Source organism: Alnus glutinosa, chromosome 13 (genome assembly GCF_958979055.1).
Source record: "Alnus glutinosa chromosome 13, dhAlnGlut1.1, whole genome shotgun sequence".
In the NCBI taxonomy this organism is placed as follows: Eukaryota; Viridiplantae; Streptophyta; class Magnoliopsida; order Fagales; family Betulaceae; genus Alnus; species Alnus glutinosa.
Window position 1 is genome coordinate 11880340 of NC_084898.1, and position 25066 is coordinate 11905405.

Sequence of the window (25066 nt, forward strand, 5' to 3'; positions counted from 1 at the left end):
GGGGGTGGTAGGCTACCCCTACAATTTTTTTATTTTTTAAGAAAAAACCTTAAAAAAAATATATGGAGTAACGTGTTGTAATTTTAATGGTGTTACATATCGCTGACGTGGAAATCTGTTAGTTTTGGACGGAAAAATGGATAGAGGTACCATCTCTATCTTTTTCCATAGCACAAATACCACCTATGAAAACAATAAAAACTAAAACAGCAAAAAAAATAAAATTTTTAAATCACAATAAGCAAAAAAAATATTTAACTCTTCAATTTATAGATTTAGGCCTCTATGTCTATCGAGTCCGCCCTGTACCCAATTATATGACATGTATTTGTAATTTTGACGGCGTTACCAAAAAGAAAGGACTTGGATCCTCTCCCGTTGAAACTCAGCCGGAGAGGATCCTATTTCAAAAAGAAAATGAAAGAAAAACATTTCAGCACGTGCACACGTGTGATATTAGCCACATGGTACACCCGTGTGCCGGACCTCAAGCAATAGTCAGTCAGAAATGTCGAAATGCGTTATAGTATCACGATCGGACGGTCCAGTGCGTTCCTTTTATTATGCTAAACTTTTCGCTCATAGATAAGGGCCACATATTTCTCTGACCCGATCTAACGGTCTCCAGCCACGTGTCCACCCGAACATACGCCCTTTTAGATTTTAAAATTAAATCTTTATTTAAAAACATTCAAGCTAGTGTCACATCCCTCCAAAACAACCTCCCGTCATGGACTCCTACCCACCGTCCGATCGCGAGGAATTGGTGGGAACACGATCCATCTGTTATGGTGGTTTATGTTTTCATTTCAAAATCGAACGGTAATCAAGAAGCCTGTGACTGTTAACATCCACGACAGCCTGTGACACACGTTGAAAGGGAGATACTTTCGTCTTCCGAATTGTAAAAAGCCACGTGTCAGGTTCCATTTCGTTTATACTTCATACCCGTCGGATCAAAGCCATTTACGAAAGGCCCACTTGGTGTTAAATTGGATCGGCATCGAACATTATTTTACTCTTCCTCCCAGACAAACAAACGAGTAAACCTCCCGAAGCGAAGAAAACTAAAGGAGTAAACCACTTGCGAAGTCATCACACACACGCACACTCTCTCGCTCTCTCTTTGCTTTATTTTTCTATCTCGCCGTCGATTCGCCGGAACCCTAATTCGATCCGCCGGAGAATTGAAGACTCCAGTAAGTACACAGTCTTCGGCGACTTTGGGCTTAACTTTTGTTAGGTTTGAGGTGTGTGCTCTGGTTGAGAGTGTTAAAAGACTTAACCCTAGGGATTTTTGTTTGGAGCAGTAGATGACCGTACGATTGGGGAGCAGTTGAGAGATCGAACGAGCCGGATTTCGTCACCGGATGGAGGGAGGTAGCGTCTTTAGACTTACTTGTTCTGGTACTGTTCATTTCCTACATTTCTTAAAGTGATAGGCTTTGTTTTGTATGTAAATTAGAGAAGAGATGTTGCTTGGTTTTCTTGCAAATGGTGAGTTTACTTTCAAACAGTTGCTCAGTTTATTTTATCAATTATTTGACTGCCTGCTTATTTAGTGCGGAAAACAAGCATTTACTAGGTTAATCTTTAAATTGATTAAAACATTAGTTCGTTTGTATGTATATGTATTTTGGGTGGTGTTCAGGTTGTAGGTGAGGATATGTGCTTGTATAACCAGTTTGAGAAATGGGTTTAACCGTGATTTAAGTTGTGTTGATAGATAAATACAGCTGTCATTTCTCAACAGAGAAGAGATAAGGTTTGTTTTAGCAGTCGATAATAGAATAATACAAGAGTTTAATCCTTTTTTTTTTTTTTTTTTTTTTTTTTTTAATGTGTATCACAGTTTATTACTACTATACCCACTATTTAATTTATAGCTTTACTTGTTAATGCACTACTTTATAAATCAGGATGCTACGTAGCTAGCTTTGAGCGTATAGTTTATTTTTTTATTTTTTTTATTTTTTAATTTACAAAGGGAATCACGCAATTGAAGTAGATGCCTCTTCCTTGTGAGTTTACTCTTGAATTGAATTTTAAGAATATGATTCCACTGTGTTTTCTCTCGGGCATGCATCTTAGGTGTGAGTATGTCATCCCTAAATCTTGGCTGATATGGAGAAACATTAAGAATTATCTGAACACACGACCTTTCTTCTTGTGTAATATTGGGTAAATTGGAGTTCTATATCTCTTAGTGCATCTAGGATGATGGTGTTTTAGAGTTGTGTGTTCTCGATGGGTTGGAGGAAGTGAGAGCTTTTACTATGACCTTTTCTTCTTGTGAAATCCTTGGTTATCAGGAGGTGGTTCAAGCAATGAATGGAGACAAGGCCTTGAGACCCGATGGTTTTTCTTTGGGTTTTGTTAAATCATTTTGGGAAGTTCTTAAAGAGGATATTATGGCTGTTTTTAGAGCGTTTCACAGCAAAGGGAGTTTTGAGAATAGTCTTAATGCAACATTCATAGCGCTCATCCCCAAGAAAGCTGGAGCTGTAGATCTTAAGGACTTTTGACCTATCAGTCTCGTGGGCACTGTGTACAAAGTAATATCAATGGTGCTCGCGAACAGATTGAAACGTGTGTTGGAGAAGATCATTTCAAAGTCGCAAAGTGCGTTTATTCAGGGGAGATAGATTTTAGATTCAGTTTTGATTGCTAATGAGTGCACTGATAGTCGCCTCGAATATGGGGTACCAAGCTTATTATGTTAATTGGATCTAGAAAATGCTTATGATCATGTGAGTTGGGAGTTTTTATTATATGTGTTGCAAAGAAGTGGTTTCATGGGGAAATGGGATAGCTCTTTGTATTTCTATAGTTCGCTATTTTGTTTTGATTAATGGAGCCCCTATGGATTCTTTAGTAGCAATTGGGAATTACGACAAGGGCATCCGTTATCTCCTTTGCTTTTTGTGGTTGTTATGGAGGCACTGAGTAGGATGATGGCGGCCACAGAAGATAGGGGTCTTGTAGATGGTTTTTCAGTGGGTTGGAAAAATAATGCAGGCATGGTTGTGTCACATTGCTGATGATACTTTGATCTTTTGCGGCGCAAATGGTGAACATATTCTCTTTTTTTTTTTTTTTTTTTTTGTCGTAATCTACGATGTCTTTTTTTATTCTTTGAAGCTGTATCGGGGTTAAAGATTAACTTGTCAAAGTTATAGATTATTCCAGTTTGGTGAGGTGGATGTTATCGAAAGTTTGGCTAGTCTATTTGGGTATAGGGTGGCACGGTTACCAATGAAGTATTTGGGTCTTCCGTTGAGGGCGCCTTACAAGTCAACTACTATATGGAATGGTTTTGTCGAGAAAATGGAAAGGAGGTTGGCAGGTTGGAAGAGCCTTTATTTGTCGAAGGGAGGGAGGTTGATATTGATTAAAAGTACCTTGTCTAATTTACCCACTTATTATTTATCATTGTTTCCTATTCCTTTGGGTGTGGCGAACAAGATAGAGAAGCTTCAAAGACATTTCTTATGGGGTGGTCTAAATGAGGAGTTTAAATTCCATTTAGTTAAATGGTCACAGATTTGTTCTCCTTTGCAGTTTGGTGGTTTGGAAATTCGAAATTTGTGCAAGTTTACTCAAGCATTGTTGTGTAAATGGTTATGTCAATTTACTACAAAAAGGGAAGTGTTTTGGCGTTTGGTTGTGGAAGCAAAATATGGCTGTTTGAATGGAGTTTGGTGTAATAAGAAAGTTGAGGGGCTTTTTGGTGTTGGGAGTGTGGAAACATATTAGGAGGGGATGGGGAGTTTTCTTGAGATTTATTAGATTTGAAGTAGGAGATGGGTTTCATATTATCTTCTGGCATGATGTTTGGTGCGGGGATCATTCTCTGAAGGACTCCTTTCCGGAGATATTTCGTATTGCGCAATGTAAGGAGTTGAGGGTTAGGGATAATATGCAGGTTTCTGATGGTGTTATTCAATGGCATGTACCTTTTTTTACGAGCTGTATAGGATCGGGAGGTAGAGGTTGTGATTGCCTTTTTTGGGATGTTGTATTCTCTTAGATGGAGACAAGGTGGGGAGGAATTGTACTAAGTGGATTCCTTTAAAGAGGAAGAAGTATGAGGTGCGGTCAATTTTTCACGAGTTATCTACTTTGTGTTTCTTCTTTTCCTTGGAAGAGTATCTGGAAAGTTAAAGTACCTTTGCGAGTGAGTTTCTTTATGTGGACAACATCTCTTGGTAAGAATCTGACTTCTGATAATCTGCGAAAGAGAGGCTTAATAGTGGTGGGATGGTGTTGCATGTGTAAGAGGAGCAGGAAATCTATAGATCTTCTTCTTCACTATGAAGTGTCACAAGACTTATGTGATGCGCTCTTTACTCTTTTCGACATTACATGGGTTATGCCTGAAAGGGTGATAGATCTGTTAGCTTGTTGGAAATGTCAGGTGGGTACTCATTCAGTTATAGTTGTGTGGAGAATAGCCCCGTTGTGCTTAAAGTGGACCAAATGGAGAGAGCAGAATGCAAGATGTTTTAAAGATCATGAAAAGTCGAAGAACGAGCTCAAAAACAATTTGGTCAAATCCCTCTTTAATTGGGCAGGGGCTTTTAATATTTCTTTTTCTAATTTCTCTCATTTTGTGGAGTTTTGGAATTCTTTTCGCCTTTAGTGGGGGCCTTTCTTTGTATATATTCCATATAGTGTCCCTCTGCGCTTTTCAATGAAATAAATTATTTTGTCAAAAAAATAGGAAGGGGTTTCTTTTGCTTTCAAATAGTCTAGAAAGGGTAACATATAAATTTTTTATTGATCCTTTTTGATTCAATTGTAAGCATGCTGATATCGGGTGCAAATAAACACTGGTAATTATTACAAATAAGCACTTGTAATCCCTATTGGACTGGGATTCATAAAAATAAAGACTTTAAAACTCCTAATAAGTAATCCTCACGGCTATTTATTTTAACTTCATTGTGTCACGAAAAGACGTAATTTTTGTGATTTGTACTGCATCACAACTTGACATGGCTTTTTATTTGCTTTTATATATTTTTGTCTCACCCTGTACCAAGATATGTCTAAAATTTTGAAGATGTGATCTGTGTGCGCTGTAGTCTGTCTCTATTTCTCCTCTCTCTGTATATCCCTCACCTTTTCTTTTTTGTAGGGATACACCCATGGATTATGATGACAATGATTTTCAAAGCCAGAATCTTCATTTAGCTGGAGAAGGAAGCACCAAATTTCCACCGGTTTTACGGCCATATGCTCTTCCCAAGTTTGATTTTGATGACAGCCTTCAGGGGCATTTAAGGTTTGATAGTTTGGTTGAAACAGAAGTTTTTCTTGGCATTGAAAGCAACGAAGATAACCGTTGGATTGAAGATTTCTCTCGGGGGGGTAGTGGGATAGAGTTCAGTTCAAGTGCAGCAGAATCTTGCTCTATAGTGAGGCGTAATAATGTTTGGTCTGAGGCCACTTCCTCAGAATCTGTTGAAATGCTATTGAAATCTGTTGGCCAGGAAGAAATTATTCCCAGACAAACTGTTGTTAAGGAGTTAGATGCATGTGATGAACTGGGTTGCTTAACAAAGCAAATGGAGCCTAGTCTGATACATGATGATAATATTCTTCCTAAATCAGGGGATGTTACAGATTTACAGTCTACATTACCGCAGGATGAGATTCCTGAAAACTTTTCTGGGTTAGAGGGTGATATACTGGCCGAGCGGTCTCATGTTGAAGATACTTCACAAACTCAGGAAGATGAGTTTTCTGCTGATGGAAGATCGGGTGAACTGGATCCTAATGCTGTCAGTGTAAAGAGTAGCTTACCTGTGATTGAGGAAAGTCCATTTGCTGATGGTAAAGCTAATGATGCAAATAGAAGAGGTGTTGATATGTTGGCTGATGAATATCTGGATGACAAAGCACAAGAAGATTCTTCTGCATCAGCGATGCAAGTTGATAATTTGGTTACCTGTACACTCAATAAAATTACAAGTGGCAATGAGGTGAATGATCAAGATCTCCAACATCAGATAGATGATATTAGCAATATGAACTCAGAGGAACCGCAAACAGGAAATGTTGAGCAGGAGGTGGAATTTCATGTGGTAAGCAGAGAGGCTAAAATGAATGATCAAAATTTGGATGAAAATGTAGTTGAAAGTGGTACCTTTCATTTAGAAAGCCCTCTTGGTTCGCTCCCAAAGATAGACTCTGTGAAAGAAGGAAATGCAATTGAAAATTGCACCAGTAATGTGGTGGAACCTTCTAGTATGTTACAGAATGATGATTCTGACTTGCATATGGTGGAACAATGCAGAGAGGATGTAGATTCCAGCATTCCTGCCGAGCCAAGGAAATGTGATAATGTGGTTTTGTTAAAAGATGATGTAGATTCCAGCATTCTTGCCAAGCCAAGGAAATGTGATAATGTGGTTTTGTTAAAAGACACAGAGGTTGGTGATCCATTTAAAGTAAATACACATGAGGTCACACGACTGGCCTTTAAGGGTGATACTAGTAATGAGGGATATGCAGTACAAGTTAGCGATCCCAGTGCTGGAATATGCATAAGCATGGTGCCAAAGATGGATGCCATTGTTCAGCTAACACATGGACAGGAAAGTAATGTTGAGAAGGATGATTTGTTACAAACTAGTCGCCAATTAGATAATAAGATTTTAGTAAGCAAATCTGAGCCATCCACGACGTCCATGGAGGAAAATAAGGTTTCTGAGGGTGAAGGCGACAAAAACAATAATCGTCATGTAGGAGGTATTTCTAGTGTGACTTTGGTGTGTTCTTCAGGTGAATTGCTTGGGGGAACACCTCAGACTGGAACTCTGAAAGTTGTCCTTGATGTTTCTGGAGCGCCTAGTGAGAATCTAATCGCTGAATCCACTCAAACATGTGAAGAAGATAAATTCTGTGGGCAGGGTGATGTTCATAAATGTGATAAAAATGTTTCATTTAGTGAAAAGGAGAGCACAATACTGCCTTCTGATTCTAGTAATGTGGATGGTGTGGTTGGTAGATCTCTTATCATCGGTAAGGGAGTGGGGAGCTCATCTTTTCATGAAGGTATTGTTGGAAATGAGTTAATAGTTTCAAAACTACAATTTGATGCAACTATTGGAAATGAATCAGGTCTATCAGAACTCATCCAATATTGATGAATGCTTAAACATATTTATGGAATCTACAAATTTTGAGGCTTTTTATTAATTTTTTTTTTCTTTTGCAGCATCAAATGCTAACTTGGAAAATGCTAAGGTGGTATCCTGTCACACGATGGATGGTGTTTTCTTGCCTTCTAATGATATCACTACTGATGGAGTTATTGATGGCCAAGAGGTTCAAATGACAGCTTCTGTTGGGGAGCTTACTCACTCGGATGAAAAGGAGCCAACTGCAACCAAGACATCTTCAGAAGCAAGAATATCTACTTTGATGGAATCTTCAGAAGTGGAAACTGAATCAGGTCCTGTTTCTGAGACTGAAAAAGATGCATCTCATGCTTCTGCTGGAAAGCTGCTACGAGAAAATGTTGATCTATCTCTGTCAATGACAGAAACCCGTGATGCTGAAAGCCAGGCTGAAGCCCAAACAATATTTGCTGCTGAAGTTTACCAGCAATGCGCGAGGGGGATGGAAGTGCATGCTGTTATTTGTGATATAGCAGCAAAAGTGGGGGGTGGTGAAAAGGCAGCCCCAAAAGTTGCAGGTATTAGTATATGTTTTTTTTTTTTTTTTTTTTTTTTTTTTTTTTTTTGCCTTCTTGGTAATTTTTTTTTCCTTCCTTCTTGGTAATTATTCAATGTCACACTGAATAAGAATCTCGTAAGTCTTCTTTCTTGCATACTTCCCATATGTGTGTTCCAAGTAGTTTTTACTAATACAGAAATTGGAAAAAGTTTCAAATTTTATTTTAATATGCTTTAGATGGGGTAGCTATTGAAAAGCTATTTTCCACAATGTCATTTCTGTGTACCTCAACCTGCATGACCACTTTTCAGCATGTCTTTTTTTTTGTAAATCACACAATTATTAACTTGTCATATCATTTGTTGGTGTTGCATATGGCCTAATTATTCTTGAAAAGATTTACCTTGTCTTTAATTATTGCTACTCATAATTTTTAAAACTCAAGCGGCATTTTTGATGATTGATGAGATATGTTATCTGTCATCAGTCCTTGGTTGAGGTGTATTACCATTGTCCTTTCTCTCTGGAGGAATACACTCCATGCAATTCCTATATTGGGATTCCATTTGATTAACATTACCAAGTAATTTTGTTGCTGATGCAGAACCAATTCTAAACAATGATATGATGCTCACACAATCTGTGTCTTTACCATTGGAAGAATCTTGCCGTGATACTGGCCAAAAAGATCTGGAAGCCGATGATACTACAGTTTCTGGAGATAAGAATTGTAGGGAAACTGCCATGCCAAGCACCAATAGTGAGTCATTTTAGACCGTTTGTTTCTAATTGTTAAGAATCGAGCTAATTTTGTAGGTTGGGCCTTCCTATTTATTTCAGCATTCATTTTAATATGCATTCTCCATTTTTGTTGGTTATAAGGAATGAGGGTTGGGATGGATTCTGGGATTTGAAATGGTTGGTAGAGTATATCTTTTAATGAACAGGTTTCTGCTTATAATTTCAGGCTTAGTCATGCCTATTTTGGGTAGTACATTTTCTTAGTCACGACATATATATCGTCTTTGCTGAGAAAATAACACTTGTAATTAGAAGGCTAATGAGCTATAGCTAGAATTACACTTCTTCCCATAGGAATGGGTTGGAGGTTGAATCAGGATTATAAATCCATTAGGTTCATCTGTAATGTACCAATTTAAAAAAAGCAGCTGTTTTACTTGGGGTTGGGATAGATTTTGAGATTCAATATTGGTTGGTGGAGTATATCTCTTTTTACTAAGAGGTTCTACTTATAATTGGGGTCTCTCTTGCATATTTCTTGTATACTTGTGTTGCGCCCATCTGCGCTTTCTAATGAGATTGATATACTTATAAAAAAAAAAAAAAAAAAAAAGAACTGTAGGTTTTCCTTGTTATGTCTATCTCTGGGTAGTAATTGTCCTTAGTCACAACATACGTCTCATCATTGTTATGAAAATAACAGTCATTGGAATGCCAATAAGCTGTAGCTACAATCACATATTTTTTTTCCCCTCATTGGAGTAGGGAGAAGGCTGAGGTCATGGGTTCCAAACCCTCTAGGTTTGTGTGTAACCTACTGATAAAAAAAAAACCTGTAATCATTTATTTTTTACTTTCCATTGATCTAGTTTTATCAAAAGTATATTATCTTCCTAAACCAAATCTTATACCCGATTTGGTCCTAACTAAATCTAGTTAGTATATTTTGTGTATAACACATTAAAGCTCTTAAGCTGCCAAAACTAGAAATTACTCTAAGGATAGCAGCTTGACTCTTATCCCTTGGTTGCATCAAGTAACCATATTTGGCGTAACAATATTAAATTATAGCATATGGTGGACTCTAAATACGGTGGTCTATGGGGTGGGTGGTGCTCTCTCTAGCCGACAGGGGCCTTTAGGGTGGGGGTGTGGAAGAACATCAGAAAAGGTTGGGATTCTTTCTCAAGATTCACTAGATTTGTTGTGGGAGATGGCTCCAAGATCAGTTTTTGGCATTATTAGTGGTGTGGGGATACGGCTCTTAAAGTAGCTTTTTCAGCTTTATTTGGTATTGGTAGTGTCAAGGACGCATTTGTTGCTGATAATTTGGAGTTCTTGGGCAATTCCAACCAGTGGAATGTGAGCTTTACTAGGGAGGCTCACCACTGGGAGGTGGATGATTTTGTTTCTTTCTTCCAAGCGTTGCACTCAGTCAAAATGAGCAGAGGCAGCGAATACAAGTTGTGGTGGGTCTCCTCCAAAAAAGGTTTGTTCAAGGTCAAGTCCTTCTTTTACTCATTAGCTTGCACTGGGAGTAGTTGCTTTCCCTGGAGAAGCATTTGGCGCAGTCAAGCTCCCTCAAGGGTTGTCTTTTTTGTGTGGTCTGCGGCTCTTGGCAAGATCCTTTTTTTTTTTTTTTTTGATAAGTAAGAATTCATTAAAAAGCGCAAAGGGACGCAACCCTAGTACACATGAAGTATACAAAGAAGCCCCTAAAAAGAGGACTGAAACGAACAAGAAAGTAAAAAATCAGCGTACGACATACTACCCAAGCTATGCGCCGACACCCAAAGATATAACATATTAAGCACATTTCTACAAAGAGCCCCAACCTGTACCTCCACATCCTCAAAAAGCCTAGAATTTCTCTCACGCCACAAGCCCCACAAGACACATAGAGGAACCTGCTTCCAAATACGGTGAACAGGACCACGACCCAGCAAAGTGCTTCAAGCACTCAATAAATCCACAACACTACTAGGCATAACCCACTCCACCCCAAACAATCTATAAAAAGAACTCCAAACAATCCGAGCCACGTCACAATGAAGAAGAAGATGATCAACGGATTCCCCATGCTTCTTACACATAACACACCACTCTACCACCACAATACCACGCCTACGTAAATTGTCATGAGTTAAAATCTTCCCTAAAGCCGCTGTCTAGACAAAGAACGCAACCCGCTTCGGAGCTTTGACACGCCATATACTCTTCCAAGGAAAGGAAGTCGTCTCGTGACAAACTAAAGCCTTATAAAAAGACTTCGCTTCAAAATTCCTCCTCTTGGAAAGAGTCCACACCGCCCTATCAACCTCCCCATGCCGAACCCTAGTAGAGTATAACTGTTCGAAGAAGGACATCACCATCTCCACCTCCCAATCTTGAACATTGCGCATAAAGAGAATATTCCAATGAGCCACGCCTCCTACCACAGACAAATTATCCACCACCCAAGCATCATGAAAACGCGCAATAGAAAATAAAGCTAGAAAACCAAGCTTGAGAGGCCTATCCCCACACCATAAATCATGTCAGAAGCGAATATGAGACCCATCACCCACCTCAAAACGCAAAAACTTGGCAACATTATCCCACCCCTTTCGAATAAACTTCCAAACACGGACTCCAAAAGGCCCCGTCACCGGCAAAGAACACCAACCTCCCCTCACACTCCCATACTTCACCTCAATCACCGATCTCCATAAAGCATCGCGCTCCTGAGAAAACCTCCAGATCCACTTCCCCAATAAGGCATGATTAAAATTGATAACATTACAAACTCTAAGTCCACCAGCCTTGATTGGAGTACAAATACGATGCCAATTGACTAGATGAAATTTAGTCTCATCACCCATACCACTCCACAGAAATTCCCTTTGAAGCCGCTCCAGTTTCTTAGCTACACTCACAGGAATAGGGAACAAAGATAAATAATAAGAAGGAATGCTAGAGAGAGTAGTCTGAATCAATGTCACCCTACCACCCTTGGATAAATAAATTTTCTTCCAACTAGCCAGCCTTCGTTCCACCTTCTCAATAACCCCATTTCAAATAGAAATAGACTTGAAAGACGCCCCCAACGGCATACCCAAATAAGTCATCGGCAGAGACCTAATTTTACAACCAAGAATATGTGCCAAAGACTCCACATCTTCCACCTCGCCAATAGGGACCAATTCGGACTTGCCTAAATTGATCCTCAACCCTGACACCGCTTCGAAACATAAGAAAGTACACCTCAAATTTTGAACGTGCTCGGCCTGTGCTCCACAAAAAATTAAGGTATCATCCGTAAACAGTAAGTGATTCACCACTAAAGCTTCATTACCCCTAAGACCCACTGAGAAACCTGACAGCAAGCCTTGGCGCATAGACGCATACAACATCTTGTTGAGCGCTTCCATAACCACCACAAATAGCAAAGGAGAAAGATGATCACCTTGCCTAATCCCCCGCGAGCTCTGAAAGAAACCAGAAGGGGTACCATTAACCAAAATGGAAAATTTTACTGACGATATGCAAAATTTAATCCATTTCCTCCACCTCTCCCCAAACCCACACCTCTGAAGCATGTAAAGAAGGAAATTCCAATTCACGTGATCATAAGCTTTCTCCAAATCCAGTTTGCACAATAACCCGGCCTCCCCTGACCGCAATTGGCTATCCAAACATTCATTGGCTATAAGAACTAAATCCAAGATTTGCCTTTCACCAATAAAAGCATTCTGAGAGCTCGAAATAATTTTCCTCAACACTGATTTGAGCCTGTTAGTAAGGGCCTTAGAAATAATTTTGTAGACCCCTCCCACCAAACTAATAGGCCTAAAATCCTTAACCTCCAACGCATCTGCCTTCTTAGGAATAAGGGAAACAAAAGTTGCATTCAAGCTCCTCTCAAACTGGCAACTATTATGAAATTCTGAAAATACCGCCATAATATCGTTTTTAAGAACCCCCCAACATTGCTGAAAGAACGCCATAGAAAAACCATCTGGATTCGGAGCCGTATCCCCGTTCATCTCCTGCACCACCTCCCACACCTCAAGTTCCTCAAACCTCGTTCTAACCAGAGACACTCGTCCGCATCAATGGAGGAGACAACTTTAGGAAGCGGTATGTTATCGTGATAAACAAATGCTATGTGTAAGAAGACTGGGGAGTCCATGGATCATCTTCTTCTTCACTGCAATATGGCTTCTGCTTTGTGGAGTTCTCTCTTTAGTCGTTTAGGGATGTCTTGGGTTATGCCCAGACGGGTTTTCGACTTGCTTACTTGTTGGTGGTCCTCTGGAAGGCCAAGGAGCGTTGTGGTTTGGAAAAATATTACAATATCACCGTAAATAGAGAATATTACAATATCAACCAAATATGGAATATACGGAAAATATATTATATTTTTCATATATTCTAACAAAAAAATGGCGCCTATTTATCTCTTTTGGTGCTTATAGAGGGAAAGAAACAATAGGAGTTTTGAAGATTTGGAAAGTACCTTAGAAGAGATTCTATCCTCGTTCTACCTTACTTTGTACTTTTGGACTATGCTTATGTTCACCCTTTGTTTTTTACTTATGCTGACTTTCTCGCTCGCTTTTCTCTTTCTAATTAGGTGTTTCCTTATATATTTCCAGTGTACTAAGGGGGCACCTTACGCTTTTTGAATGAGATTGGTTTCTTACTTATCAAAAAAATAAAAAAAATATTAATCTATAAACTTGATATTCTCTTAAGTCTAGGTTTAAGTCGTGTGTGGAAGAACTAGTTACAATTCCCATGCCGATTTTTCGTATTAGTAATTGAGTTGATCATTATTTAACATATTTTTGGTGTGGTCTACCATTGTATCAACTTAATTTTTTTTTTTTTTTAAGTAATTCAATCTCATTAGAAAAGTACAGAGGAGTGCAACCCTAGTACACGTGAAGTATACAAGAGTTCAAAAAATCATTGACCATGGATATTCATATGCCTATAGCTCGACACGATACAAACCCAACTTACCACCCCTATGACTGAGTGAGTGCACATACCATTGGTCTGGATCGCTTTTTTAAACAAGTTTTATTTGAAGTAAAATTGCAAGAAATTTTGATATTTTACCAGGGTTTGACATGAGATGACCCGAGTCTTGGGTAAGATATGTTTTGGCATAGTTCTTGTCTATATAATGCATTGATATGCAGTTATTACTTGTCTTAGCATCTGGTGACTTGGTTGAATATGACATCTAGATATCTTCCCACCTGAGATGTTCTCTGAGTGCTCATACCATTGGTCTGGATTGCTTTCTTAAACAAGTTTTATTTGAAGTAAAATTGCAAGCAATTTTGTTTCCGCAATCGGTTCATCTATGTTGTATGGTATGTATTTTGATATTGTAATTCTTGTCTATTCTGTACTTTTGATGCCCAATTATGTACTTTAAAAGTACAAATGTAATCTGTGAAGTTATGATCACATTACATGTTGTAAACAGTTAGTCAAATGAGATGCTTTTCTACAGTTCCTCTTTAGCCAAAAGGAGGAGAGGCATGATATCAGAGCATATGCCTGGTGAAGAAAATATTCTGTATGAAGAAATATATTGTAGCTTTAAAACGTACAGTGTGAAAATGCAATGCTTCACATGCTTTCTTTTTTGTTGTCTTGTTAACACTTATTCTGGAAAGCACAAAGAAAAAAGATAAGTAATTAAGAAAAATGAAGGAAATAATTGGTTGAGTTTTTCCTGGCATTGAATATCATTAAAGGGTAAGAATTTATTTGTAGGACCAATAAAAAAGGGACTTTAAGACCTTGTCTAGAATATTTGGTGGATTAAAAAAAGAAAAAATATTCTTGCTTAGTAAATCCCATTATTTTTTTAAAAAAAATTTAATTGAAAAGACATACATAGATATCTTTTTGTGTATCATTAATATCACTAGAATCAATGCACAACTATTTATGGAATTAACAAAAAAAATATTAATAAATACATATACAATAATGAAGCAAATCGAGAAAGAATTGATAAAACAAATTAATATAATTAACTTTATTTTGACTTTAAAAAGGTCACTTTGTATTAATAAGAATTCACATGTTTTTTGGACTTATCTTACATCACCTAGGTTTTGAATCTATTAGGGTCATAATTTTATTTTATGATTGAAGGAATTTGACGCCAGACAAAACTAAGATTGTTCTAAGAGCATATGATAGCAGCCGAAACTAAGGATTAAAGATTGAAAAGGGAATTCAGGAAGAAAGAAAATAACAAATAGGGGAAGAGAAAGATCCTAGTTGCCCTAAATAAGCAAACAGATAATTAATTCCAAAAGACTTGAAATTAAATACTTAATACTTCAAAACTTCATTCTAAAATAATACAGATCTGCCTTTATATAGGCAAAGTTTGAGTGCTATCCAAGCAAAATACTTAAAGAAAAAGAAAGAAATAAAAATACAAAAATAACCCTAAACTTGGAGACAAGGTAAAATACTGTAGAGAAAGTAAAATATATTGTTCCAAAAATAATCTTCAAAATTTTGTATGATTCTTTCCATTATTGTGTTGATCTTATTGAAAAAATATTCTTCAAATCATTTGCTTGATTTTCTCTTGCATCAGTCTCCCCAACTTGGAAAGAATTCATTCTCGAATTCGAATCATCTTTGCCTCGATTTTTTGGATGTCCAATCAATCCATTCTATTCTGTACTTCTCAATACCAAAATAACTTTATGCCGGAAGAGAAACAATCTTGCAACCCATCACAATTTGATTTTGAATATTAGATATGAATTTTCTTGTACCAACTTGAGATGAAATAATTTTTACAAGCTCTTGATTGATTGTCTTAAATTCACTCTCCATAAAAATCTTCAAAGTATGATAAATTCTTTCTTGACCACAAAAATTAGAATTGTCATCCCACACATTGAAACCAACATCCAAATTATTCCTAGGAGAATTTGATAGAAAATTTTCAATCCCAAGTAAATCAACATAACTAATTTCATCTTTACTTACTTGAAATCCTTCATTATGTGGACATTCATCAAACACATGGTAGTCATTATTTTCTTTTATAAATTTTATTATATCAACCACAAAACTAACCTCATTCAATAAATCCTCTTCGTTAGGATTGATGTCATAGATTGGTGGAGAGACCCAAGCTACAGAAAAATCTTCCTTAGTAAATTCATCTTCCTCCTCCGCATGAGATGGGTTTGGTAGATGGACTTGCTAACTACAGTCAAGGTGGTGAGAGTGCGAGAAAATTCTAGAAGCTCAACTCTGAAGTCTAAGTGTACATGTTGCTTATCCCAAACTCGCTATTTTCGAACCAGAATAGGATTGTGATATGGGCTCTTGAAATTGGATTCTGAATCGCGACTGTCAATATCGTGATGTATCTCCATGTTTCGCACCTTTAGACACTAGGTTAACTCTGCAACTTGCCTCTGCAAGTCTTCAATCATCACGTCTTATACATTGTGTTCATGGTAGGGGACTTCTTCATTGAGAACCTGTCCACACCAACCACAACCACTAGCTATGCAAGCTAATGAAAAAAATTCACTCCAAGAAGACGCTTAAGCTCTGATACCAACTGACGTCGGGTAGAATTAAGATTGTTCTACAATAGTATGATAGTAGCAAAAACTAAGGATTGAAGATTGAAAAGGGAATCCAGGAAGAGAAAATAACAAATAGGGAAGAAAAAGACCCTAGTTGCCCAAAAAAATCAAACATAGAAATAACTCTGAAAGACTTGAAATTTAATTAATACTTCAAAACTCTATTCCAAAATAATACAGATATGCCTCTATAGGCAAAGTTTGAGTACTTTACAAGCAGAATACTTGGAGAAAAAAAAGAAAGAAATAAAAACACAAAAATAGCCCAAAACTTGAAGACAAAGTAAAATACTTATAGAGAAAGTAAAATATAATCTAAAAATAATCTTCAAATATTTTGTATGATTCTTTCCATTCTTGTGATAATCTTATTCAACAAATAATCTTCAAATCTTATGCCTAATTTTCTCCTGCGTCAGAATTTAAGAATCATGTTCCTTGGAGTCTTCTTTTTACTTGGTGAATGATATTAAAGCTTATATACATTTTTCCTGCGTAGTTCATTTCTGTTCTAATTACTGGATCCCTATGTTGCAGGTGAGGTTTTAAAACTTCATGAGGATTCCTTTTCTTCTCTTTTGCCCAAATCTCAAAATATGTTATGTGCACTGGGAAGTGGAAGTACTTCTGGTGATCCTGGTAAATTGACCTATTCCCCTAATATTATAAAAACTGCTGAGCTTTCTCAGAGCGAAAATAAAAAGGAGGAAATGAACGCGTCCACAGAGGAGGGACTCAACAGGTCCACAGGTCAGAATGCCTCGATTTCGGAGGTCATTGATGTGGATGCCAGCAATGTTTTGTCTATTTCTGGGGGTCCAAAAGGAAACTGCACCTCCAAAGATGGGAGGAGCTTCGGTTTTGAGATTAGTTCATTGGCAGATTCGTCGAGAAAAGACACTGGCAAGAATTCACAACCCTTTCCTTCTATTTCCACTGGCAATGTAACGCCTGTAAGTTTCATGTTGTTCATAATTGACTATATTGTAAACTTGAATCTATTATATTTTTATATCACTCTTTTTTTTCTTACTCTTGTTTTGGCTTGTTTGTTTTGTTTATCTAGGCAAGTTCCCTTTACTGATATATGTCTGGAAAATCTGAAATGGTCTATATTATGTCCTTAGACAATTGTTATGTTTTTATTTCTCACAAAGAATTATTTTGAAGGTTGTATTGAATTCTCCTTCAACCTCTGGCTTAGGCCAAATGGAGGCCAAGATGTCACAAGATATTTCTTATGGATGTCCACAAGTATCTGAAGGACAGATTACACGTGGCGATTCAAAAAGTACTCATGAGCGTAAAAGTAAGCGACAAGCTGGTAAGGCAACTGGAAAGGAAACTGCTAAAAGAGGAAATCATGCAAAAGAAACAGCTCTTACAAGACAATCAGAAAGAGGGGACAAATCAACAAATGTGTCCCTGAGCCCATCTGCAATTTTCCAGTTTGTGCAATCCAGTGAAATGCAGCACTACGGGCATATAGAAGGCAGTAGTACAAAACCAATTTTTGTTCTTACTGCTTCAACATCTAGTCTGCCGGATTTGAATACTTCAGCTTCACCATCGACAGTGTTTCAACAGCCTTTCACGGACTTACAGCAAGTGCAATTGCGTGCTCAGATCTTTGTTTATGGAGCTTTAATGTGAGTTCTGTTGTATCTATACTTGTGACATATTAATTTATATTTCTGGGATAAAGATATCTAGGATTGATTTAATTCAGTATTATGGCCATGACTGTTGTGCATGACAATGTGTTTGAAGACACCATTCTAATGCATGTGGCTTGCATCAGCCTCCCTCCAAATGAACCCAAAGCGCACCACTGTTTCCCTTTGAGATGGGTTAATGGGATGTGTTTTCTTTTTGGAGGATTATTGGTATTTTTTTATCTTTATGTGGGATTATTAGGTATTTTTTTTTAAATAGGAAGTGGGAAAACGATAAATTTGCCACCTTAATTATGATATCGATAATATGTCAGATTTATATGTTTGAAATTTTCTGCAGTCAAGGAACAGTTCCTGAGGAAGCACATATGATATCAGCATTTGGTGGACCTGGTTAGCTTTCTATATCTCCCCTATGTTTTCCCTTTTGACACATCACAATCGTATATTAACTTCTGGCATACTGTGCTTTTAGATGGTGGAAAGAGCATTTGGGAGAATGCCTGGCGTGCATGCATGGGAAGGCTACATGGTCAAAAGTCTCATCCTATCACTCCTGAAACCCCTCTGCAGTCACGTTCTGGTACCTCTCTGGATTTAAGCTGTTTAGTTTTTCTGCTGATTTAATTGAGTTTGTAACTGGATTCACATCTGAATTCACATCTACAGGTGTTAGGACTCCTGAACAAGCAATTAAACAAAGTGCACTTCAAAGTAAAGGTATCGGTTCACCTCTTGGTCGAACCAGTAGTAAGGGTATTCCAACAGTTGTAAATTCGATGATACCCCTTTCATCACCACTGTGGAGTATTCCTACCCCTTCTTGTGATGCCCTGCAATCTAGTGTCATGCCAAGAGGTTCAGTCATGGATTATCAGCAGGTACTTACTACATTGCATCCTTATCAAACTCCTCCAGTTAGAAACTTTGTTGGACATAACACTTCGTGGATATCTCAGTTCCCTTTTCGTGGTCCCTGGATGGCTTCTCCACAAACTTCTGCACCTGATGCCAGTACTCGTGTTTCTGTGTTACCTAACACAGAAACAATTAAATCAACTCCTTTAAAGGAATCATCTGTGCTACATTCCTCTGGTATAAAACACATTTCCACTGGTCCAGTGGTTCATAGTGGGGTTCCTACTAGCACTTCCCTGCTTGATCCAAAAGAAGTAACAGTATCACCTGGACAGAATACTAAAGATCCAAAGTCGAGGAGGAGGAAAAAGACTCCAGTGTCTGAGGATCTAGGCCAGATTGTTTTGCAACCTCAATTTCAACCAGAACCAGTTTCTACTCCTGCTCTAACTAGTCATCTGTCTACATCTGTTGGCATTGCAACACCCACAGGCTCTGCTTCTAAGGCCACTTCAGAGAAAATGGTTATATCTCAGTCTCCTATATCATGCACTGATAATCTCAAAAGGGTTGGCGAGGATGTAGAGCAGAGGGCCACTTTGTCAGAGGAGACCCTCAGTAAAGTTAAGGAGGCTAGGTTACAGGCAGAGCATGCTGCTGTTCTCTCTGCTGCTGCTGTTAGTCACAGCCAAGAAATATGGAGTCAGTTGGAAAAGCAAAAAATTTCTGGACTGGTGTCAGATGTTGAAGCTAAGTTAGCTTCTGCTGCTGTTGCAATAGCAGCCGCTGCTGCTGTTGCAAAGGCAGCAGCTGCAGCTGCCAATGTTGCATCAAATGCTGCATTGCAAGCAAAGCTAATGGCTGAAGAAGCACTTGTTGCAAATGGTTATGGCAATCCCAGTCAAGGTAATGGGACTTCTCTTCCTGATAGTGTGAATCTTCTTGAAAAGGCAACTCCTGCAGCCATCCTGAAGGGTGAAAATGGAACAAACAGTTCCAATTCAATCATTATAGCTGCTAAGGAGGCTGTTAGAAAGAGGGTTGAAGCTGCTTCAGCTGCCACAAAGAGAGCTGAAAATATGGATGCCATTGTAAAAGCTGCTGAGCTGGCAGCAGAGGCGATATCACAAGCTGGAAAGATTGTTGCTATGGGTGATCCTTTACCGTTAAGAGAGCTGGTAGAAGCTGGGCCAGGGGGTTTTTGGAAAGTATCCAGAGAATCTTTTGAGCTAGTTGCGAAATCAAACGGCACAAATAGAGAACACCTAAACAATGATAGTGTTGGAGGAGGTCCAGATATTTCTACAAAGAATTCAAAAGAGGGACCAGCAGATAAGAAAGAAACTCAGAATACTAAATATGATAAATCATCTATCCCAACAGAGATGCCGAGGGAGTCAATGGAGGATCAAATGAGATTGGTAGATGGCATTTCAGCTACTGTCACAACTAATGGAAAGGATTCAAGAGGACAAAAGGGCCGAAAAGTTTCTGATTTGGCTAAAACCATTGGTGTGGTTCCTGAATCTGAGATTGGAGCAAGATTTTCCATTACTGTTCGGAATGAGTCTGAAAAGGCTGTAGAAACTTTTAAACAGAACAGCATCAAGGAGGGTTCACTTGTAGAGGTCTGTGACCTGAAGTGATTTTAAATTTCCAACTATTTATTAGCATTTGTTTTGAAGTAAAACTGAACTTTTTGCATCCAATTGCATTTATTGAGATGTGAGTTCTAATTTGATCTTTGTTTTCTTTCAAATATCTGCATACTCTCTTTTACTTTAAGCCAAGTTTGTTGGTTCTTTTGGACTGAAAGGTCTTTGTAATCTTTTTTCTTTTTTGACTTGGTGAGTGTATATTTTAGGTTCTCAAAGATACGGATGGATTTAAAGCAGCCTGGTTCACAGCCAAGGTGTTGAATTTGGAGGATGGAAAAGCATGTGTTTCTTACAATGAACTTCAAGCAGATGATGGTAAGTTGCTATTAAAGGTGTTAGCAGCAGGCGGGTTTGCCTATGCCATGGGTATATCTTTCCCTTGTGCCTTGAAGAGAGAAATATTTGAACGATCGTTCCTAATCATGCATGTATATATACTTGCATGGACTCCTTATCACAACCATTAGCTGCCAGGAGTGTAATCCATGTAGGCAGGAATTTTTTTGAAAAAGAACGAATAATGCTTAAAGCATTTACACCGATTGATCATTCAGTTTATATATATTATATTTATATTTATATTTGTTTCTTTTTCTCTACTGTCCAGGGGAGGGACAGCTGAAGGAATGGGTAGCGCTTCAAGGTGAAGGAGACAAGGCACCAAGAATACGTATAGCCCGTCCTGTTACTGCTGTGCGATATGAAGGCACAAGGAAGAGACGCAGAGCGGCTATGGGGGACTATAATTGGTCTGTCGGTGATAGAGTTGATGCATGGATTAGAGACAGGTATGCATGTACATGGTCTAAGTATGTTAGTTATGTATTCATGCATTGTGAGGGATGAAAAACATATCTTGGAAACTGGAGAAATGTTATATATTATTATAAAAGAGTTAAAAGGAGAAAAATTTGACGATCTTTTATACTGGATACAACTTTTGTTGGGACATAACAAAGTGTTTTGGATGCTATCTAAGTGAAACAGTAATATGGTTTTCTCTTTGCCATATTACTAACACTCAGAATCATTTTGTTAGGTTGCATATTGCCAAGCAAATTCCAAAAACTGTATTAAAAAAAAAGATTCCATAGATTATGATAATCTGTTGCATTTAGCTCAGAAGGTTATTTTCACTCTGTGATTGATCTTGGTGTGACACAGACCTGAAAAGATTGTTCTACTCCATTGATACTCATTTATTTGCGTACTTCACTTCCTGAATGGTTCTGGTATAGACAGTATTCATGAAAAATATTTTAGAAAGCAATCATATGGACTTCTCATATGAAAGTTTTGAGTAGCTGTCTTTGCAACACTTGATATTTGATTTTGATGATTGTTCATACTATTTGCTAGGCACTTATGTCGGGTTGAAATACAATAGTCTTAGTAATAAAATAATGTCTACTATTATTATGATTGTTTATACTATTTCTGTGGCAAACCTTATAGAAGCAGAAGGGTTGGTTTTGGTAATGTTTGTTACCCAAATTTAAATCAGACCAGATGTTCAAACAGCTGAAACCTTGAAGTACCCAATTGTTAGATAAAGTCATCTAACTTTGGGATCAAACCTAGCAGATGAATGAATCGTGTCAATCAATCTATCGCCAGAGAAAGAAAAAAAAAAAAAAAAAAGAAGCAGAAATTCAATGGAAAGGGAATGCACATGTTGAATACCGTAAAGAAATTTTTTGGATTTCATTGATGACCAGGACATGAAGACTACTAAACGTGCTACCTTTATGTATAAAAGGCAATGATGTGGGCACAAAAAGAGTGGAAGCATTTATATCCTCCGTTCCTTAATGTTGTATAGTAGTAGTTTAATTCATCTCATCGTTTTTTATTTTTTTCTCTCAGCTGGTTGGAAGGGGTTATCACCGAAAAGATCAGTAAAGATGGGACTACATTAACTGTCCAACTTCCAGGTTTTTTTTTTTTGGTTACATGAAAACCCGTGCTCATTTTATGCTCCCAATTATTGTGTATAGACCCTGTTTTTTCAAAATGAATCATGATCTGGTTCCTGCAGCTCAAGGAGAAACGTCAGTTGTGAGAGCCTGGGATCTTCGGCCTTCTCTCATTTGGAATGATGGGGAATGGATTGAATTGTCCAATTCGCGAGAACATGACTCCGCTTCTCACGAGGTGCTATCTTTAAATGTTCTTATGCTTGATGTTTGTCTTATAGTAACTAATGACATTTTACTTCTCTTTTTTCTGTACTAAATTGCAAATTTGGTGTTCAGGGTGATATGCCACAGGAAAAACGACTCAAGTTGGGCAGTCCAATGGTAGAGGCCAGAGGGAAGGATAAGATGTTGAAAAGCAAGGATGTTGTAGAATCAGGAAAACCTGAAGAATCAAGATTACTGGATTTATCAGCGAATGACAAGATATTTAATATTGGTAAGGATAGCAGAAATGAGAATAAGCCAGATGCCCTCAGAACAATAAGGACTGGTTTGCAGAAGGAAGGATCAAGAGTGATTTTTGGTATTCCTAAGCCTGGAAAGAAGAGAAAATTCATGGAAGTAAGCAAACATTATGTTGCAGATCGAAGCAATAAGATTAATGAAGCAAATGATTCAGTTAAATTTGTGAAATATATGATGCCTCAAGGATCAGGATCCCGTGGATGGAAAAGTAGTTCTAAAGGTGATTTAAAGGAAAAACGAGTCGCTGAAACCAAGCCCAGAGCTTTTAAGTCGGGAAAACAGCAAAGTGTTTCAAGTAGAACTATTCCAGCAAAGGACAACCTTCTGAGTGCAGTTTCTGCTCCCGATGATGGCGCTTTGACAGATCATTTAGCAAAAGTCAAGGATTCTGTAAGTCATTTGGAGAATGCATCAGGAAAGCATAACCAGTCAGAAATTGGATCACTTTCTAGCACTGAGGTAGCTGCAGAGGGCCCAATTTTATTTTCTTCACTGGCTCCCTCATCAGACGGATCCTTAAAGAAAGTTTCCACTTCAAATGCCAAATCTGAAAGGGTAAATAAAGGAAAACTTGCACCTGCTGGTGGTGGAAAGTTGGCTAGAATTGAGGAGGACAAAGTTTTTAATGCTAATCCTGCAAAATCAACCTCTGAAGTTGTCGAGCGACGTAGATCTAATCGTAGAATTCAACCAACGTCAAGGGTAATTTTAAGTTACCAGTGGAATATATATATATATATATATATATATATATATATATATATATTTGTTAGTGCATTTGGCTTAATATTTCTTGCTGCAATATTTTTCAGTATTTAACAAATTCTTTCCATCTAGGGAAACTGGCCTGAATCTCTCATGTCTTTACATGTATGTTTGGACGCTTGCACATGTTCATGCAAAACCATCTTTACAAAAAATAATTTTTCAAAATCATTGGTTAAATTACTTATACTTACGGGTATGACCAGGGAAACGAACCACATCTATTTTTTATGCAGAATGAAAGCAAATAACTTACAAAAGTTTAAGGACCAGATATTTTAGAGAGATTATAAGTGAATTGAATAAGTTCATACTTTGTTGATTGAAATTGGATCTTTTTTTCCTTTCTTGTAGTATCGTTAGACTTAGTAAATTACTCATTTATACTTATCCGAAAAGAATTATTAAACTTTTACTTATAAAAAAAAAAAAAGAATTATTAAACTGTTCTTTTTTTTTTTCTTTCTTTTTTTTGGAAGTGTGCTTACTTAAGGCATGAACCCCCCCTCCCCCCCCCCCCCCCCCCCCCCCCAAAAAAAAAAAAGAAGAAAAAAGCCCTGCACCTTTGCCTGTTTGCTCTTGCAGTATTAGCACATGAATATGGGCCTTCCTAATCTTGTACCGTATGTGCTTGTTGATATTGCAGCTACTGGAAGGATTGCAAAGCTCATTGATCATCTCGAAGATTCCTTCTGTTTCACATGACAAGGGTTACAAAAGTCAGAATAGGAGTGGTTCTAGAGGTAAGATGTTATTTTAGAATTCATTTTGGACTTTTCCAGTTTTATGTTGCAGCAATCTCAAGTCTTGTCTGGTGTTTCTTGTGTGTATGCGATGAGCATGCATAAAACTGATTGCTTGATTTTTATCAGGGAATAACCATGGCTGAATGGAGCTTTTGCAATGAGGTGTTCAAGTTCAGAGAAGATCAGCTATCAGATGATAAATACACCAAGCTTAGTTCATGTGTATATTATTATAGTAGGAGAGAAAATTAGAAATGGAAATTCTTGCTTCCTATGGCCTAGTCAAAATCTAGTCAGTAGATAATATTGATTTAGTTTCTTCTAAATTATGATTACCCTAGGTCCTTCCTAATAGGTTGTATATGGAAAATTCTCCATGTAGTCTGGCTTGAAATCACCGAGGAAGTTTGCAGATGAGCAATCTTGATGCTTCTTTCCTTGCAAAAAATTAACATCTTTGACGTGCTGCTGTCTGTGTCTTTTTTCTCTCACGCATGCATAAGCATACTGTATTTCCTTGTGTATGGGGTGTAGATTTTTATTTGGGGTAGAAATTTCCTACAAACTAGGGTGTTTTCTCCACCCCAATCTCTAAAAATGACAAAAAAAGATGTGATTATTATTATTATTATTATTATTATTATTATTATTATTCTAACCAATATAGATGGGAGGGGTTAGGGAATGACCAGGTTATTTGGCTGTTTCAGCTTACTGTTGGTTGTAATTCCCATGCTGCATGTCTCCAGGTACTAATGTTGCTTCCGATGTTTCCGGTTGTCAATTTATTATTGAGCAAGCCTATTTATTAGACTGTTTGTTATACAATTGAGATGACGTGTCAGTAAAAGTTAACTT

General features: G+C 37.7%; 1 protein-coding gene across 4 annotated transcripts; it reads left to right on the forward strand.

Annotated features, from left to right (window-relative positions):
- Nucleotides 1–1017: 1017 nt before the first annotated feature.
- LOC133854374 (uncharacterized) lies at nt 1018–24699 on the forward strand. 4 transcript variants are annotated; one of them, XM_062290559.1, is made up of 17 exons: nt 1018–1380; nt 5141–7128; nt 7226–7705; nt 8291–8446; nt 16599–17014; nt 17232–17710; nt 18078–18130; nt 18213–18320; nt 18407–18618; nt 18697–20223; nt 20460–20568; nt 20861–21041; nt 22120–22187; nt 22292–22407; nt 22509–23399; nt 24109–24205; nt 24335–24699. In XM_062290559.1, the coding sequence occupies exons 2-17, from the start codon at nt 5151–5153 to the stop codon at nt 24349–24351; spliced, it is 6888 nt and encodes a 2295-aa protein (XP_062146543.1). In that variant the 5' UTR covers nt 1018–1380; nt 5141–5150; the 3' UTR covers nt 24352–24699. The 4 variants fall into 4 exon arrangements, with proteins under 4 accessions (XP_062146543.1, XP_062146541.1, XP_062146540.1 ...); XM_062290557.1 differs by having other exon boundaries at nt 1018–1199; nt 1311–1407; nt 18407–20223; XM_062290556.1 differs by having other exon boundaries at nt 1018–1199; nt 1311–1380; nt 18407–20223.
- The last annotated feature ends 367 nt before the right edge of the window (nt 24700–25066 follow it).

What these genes read in the sequence shown, in the direction of transcription:
- LOC133854374 (XM_062290557.1), top strand. Translation starts at nt 5,151, where the DNA reads ATGGATTATGATGACAATGATTTTCAAAGCCAGAATCTTCATTTAGCT. An exon ending in AACTATTGGAAATGAATCAG is followed by an intron (nt 7,129 to 7,225) that starts GTCTATCAGAAC and finishes TTTCTTTTGCAG; the next exon opens with CATCAAATGCTAACTTGGAA. An exon ending in CCACTGGCAATGTAACGCCT is followed by an intron (nt 17,015 to 17,231) that starts GTAAGTTTCATG and finishes ATTATTTTGAAG; the next exon opens with GTTGTATTGAATTCTCCTTC.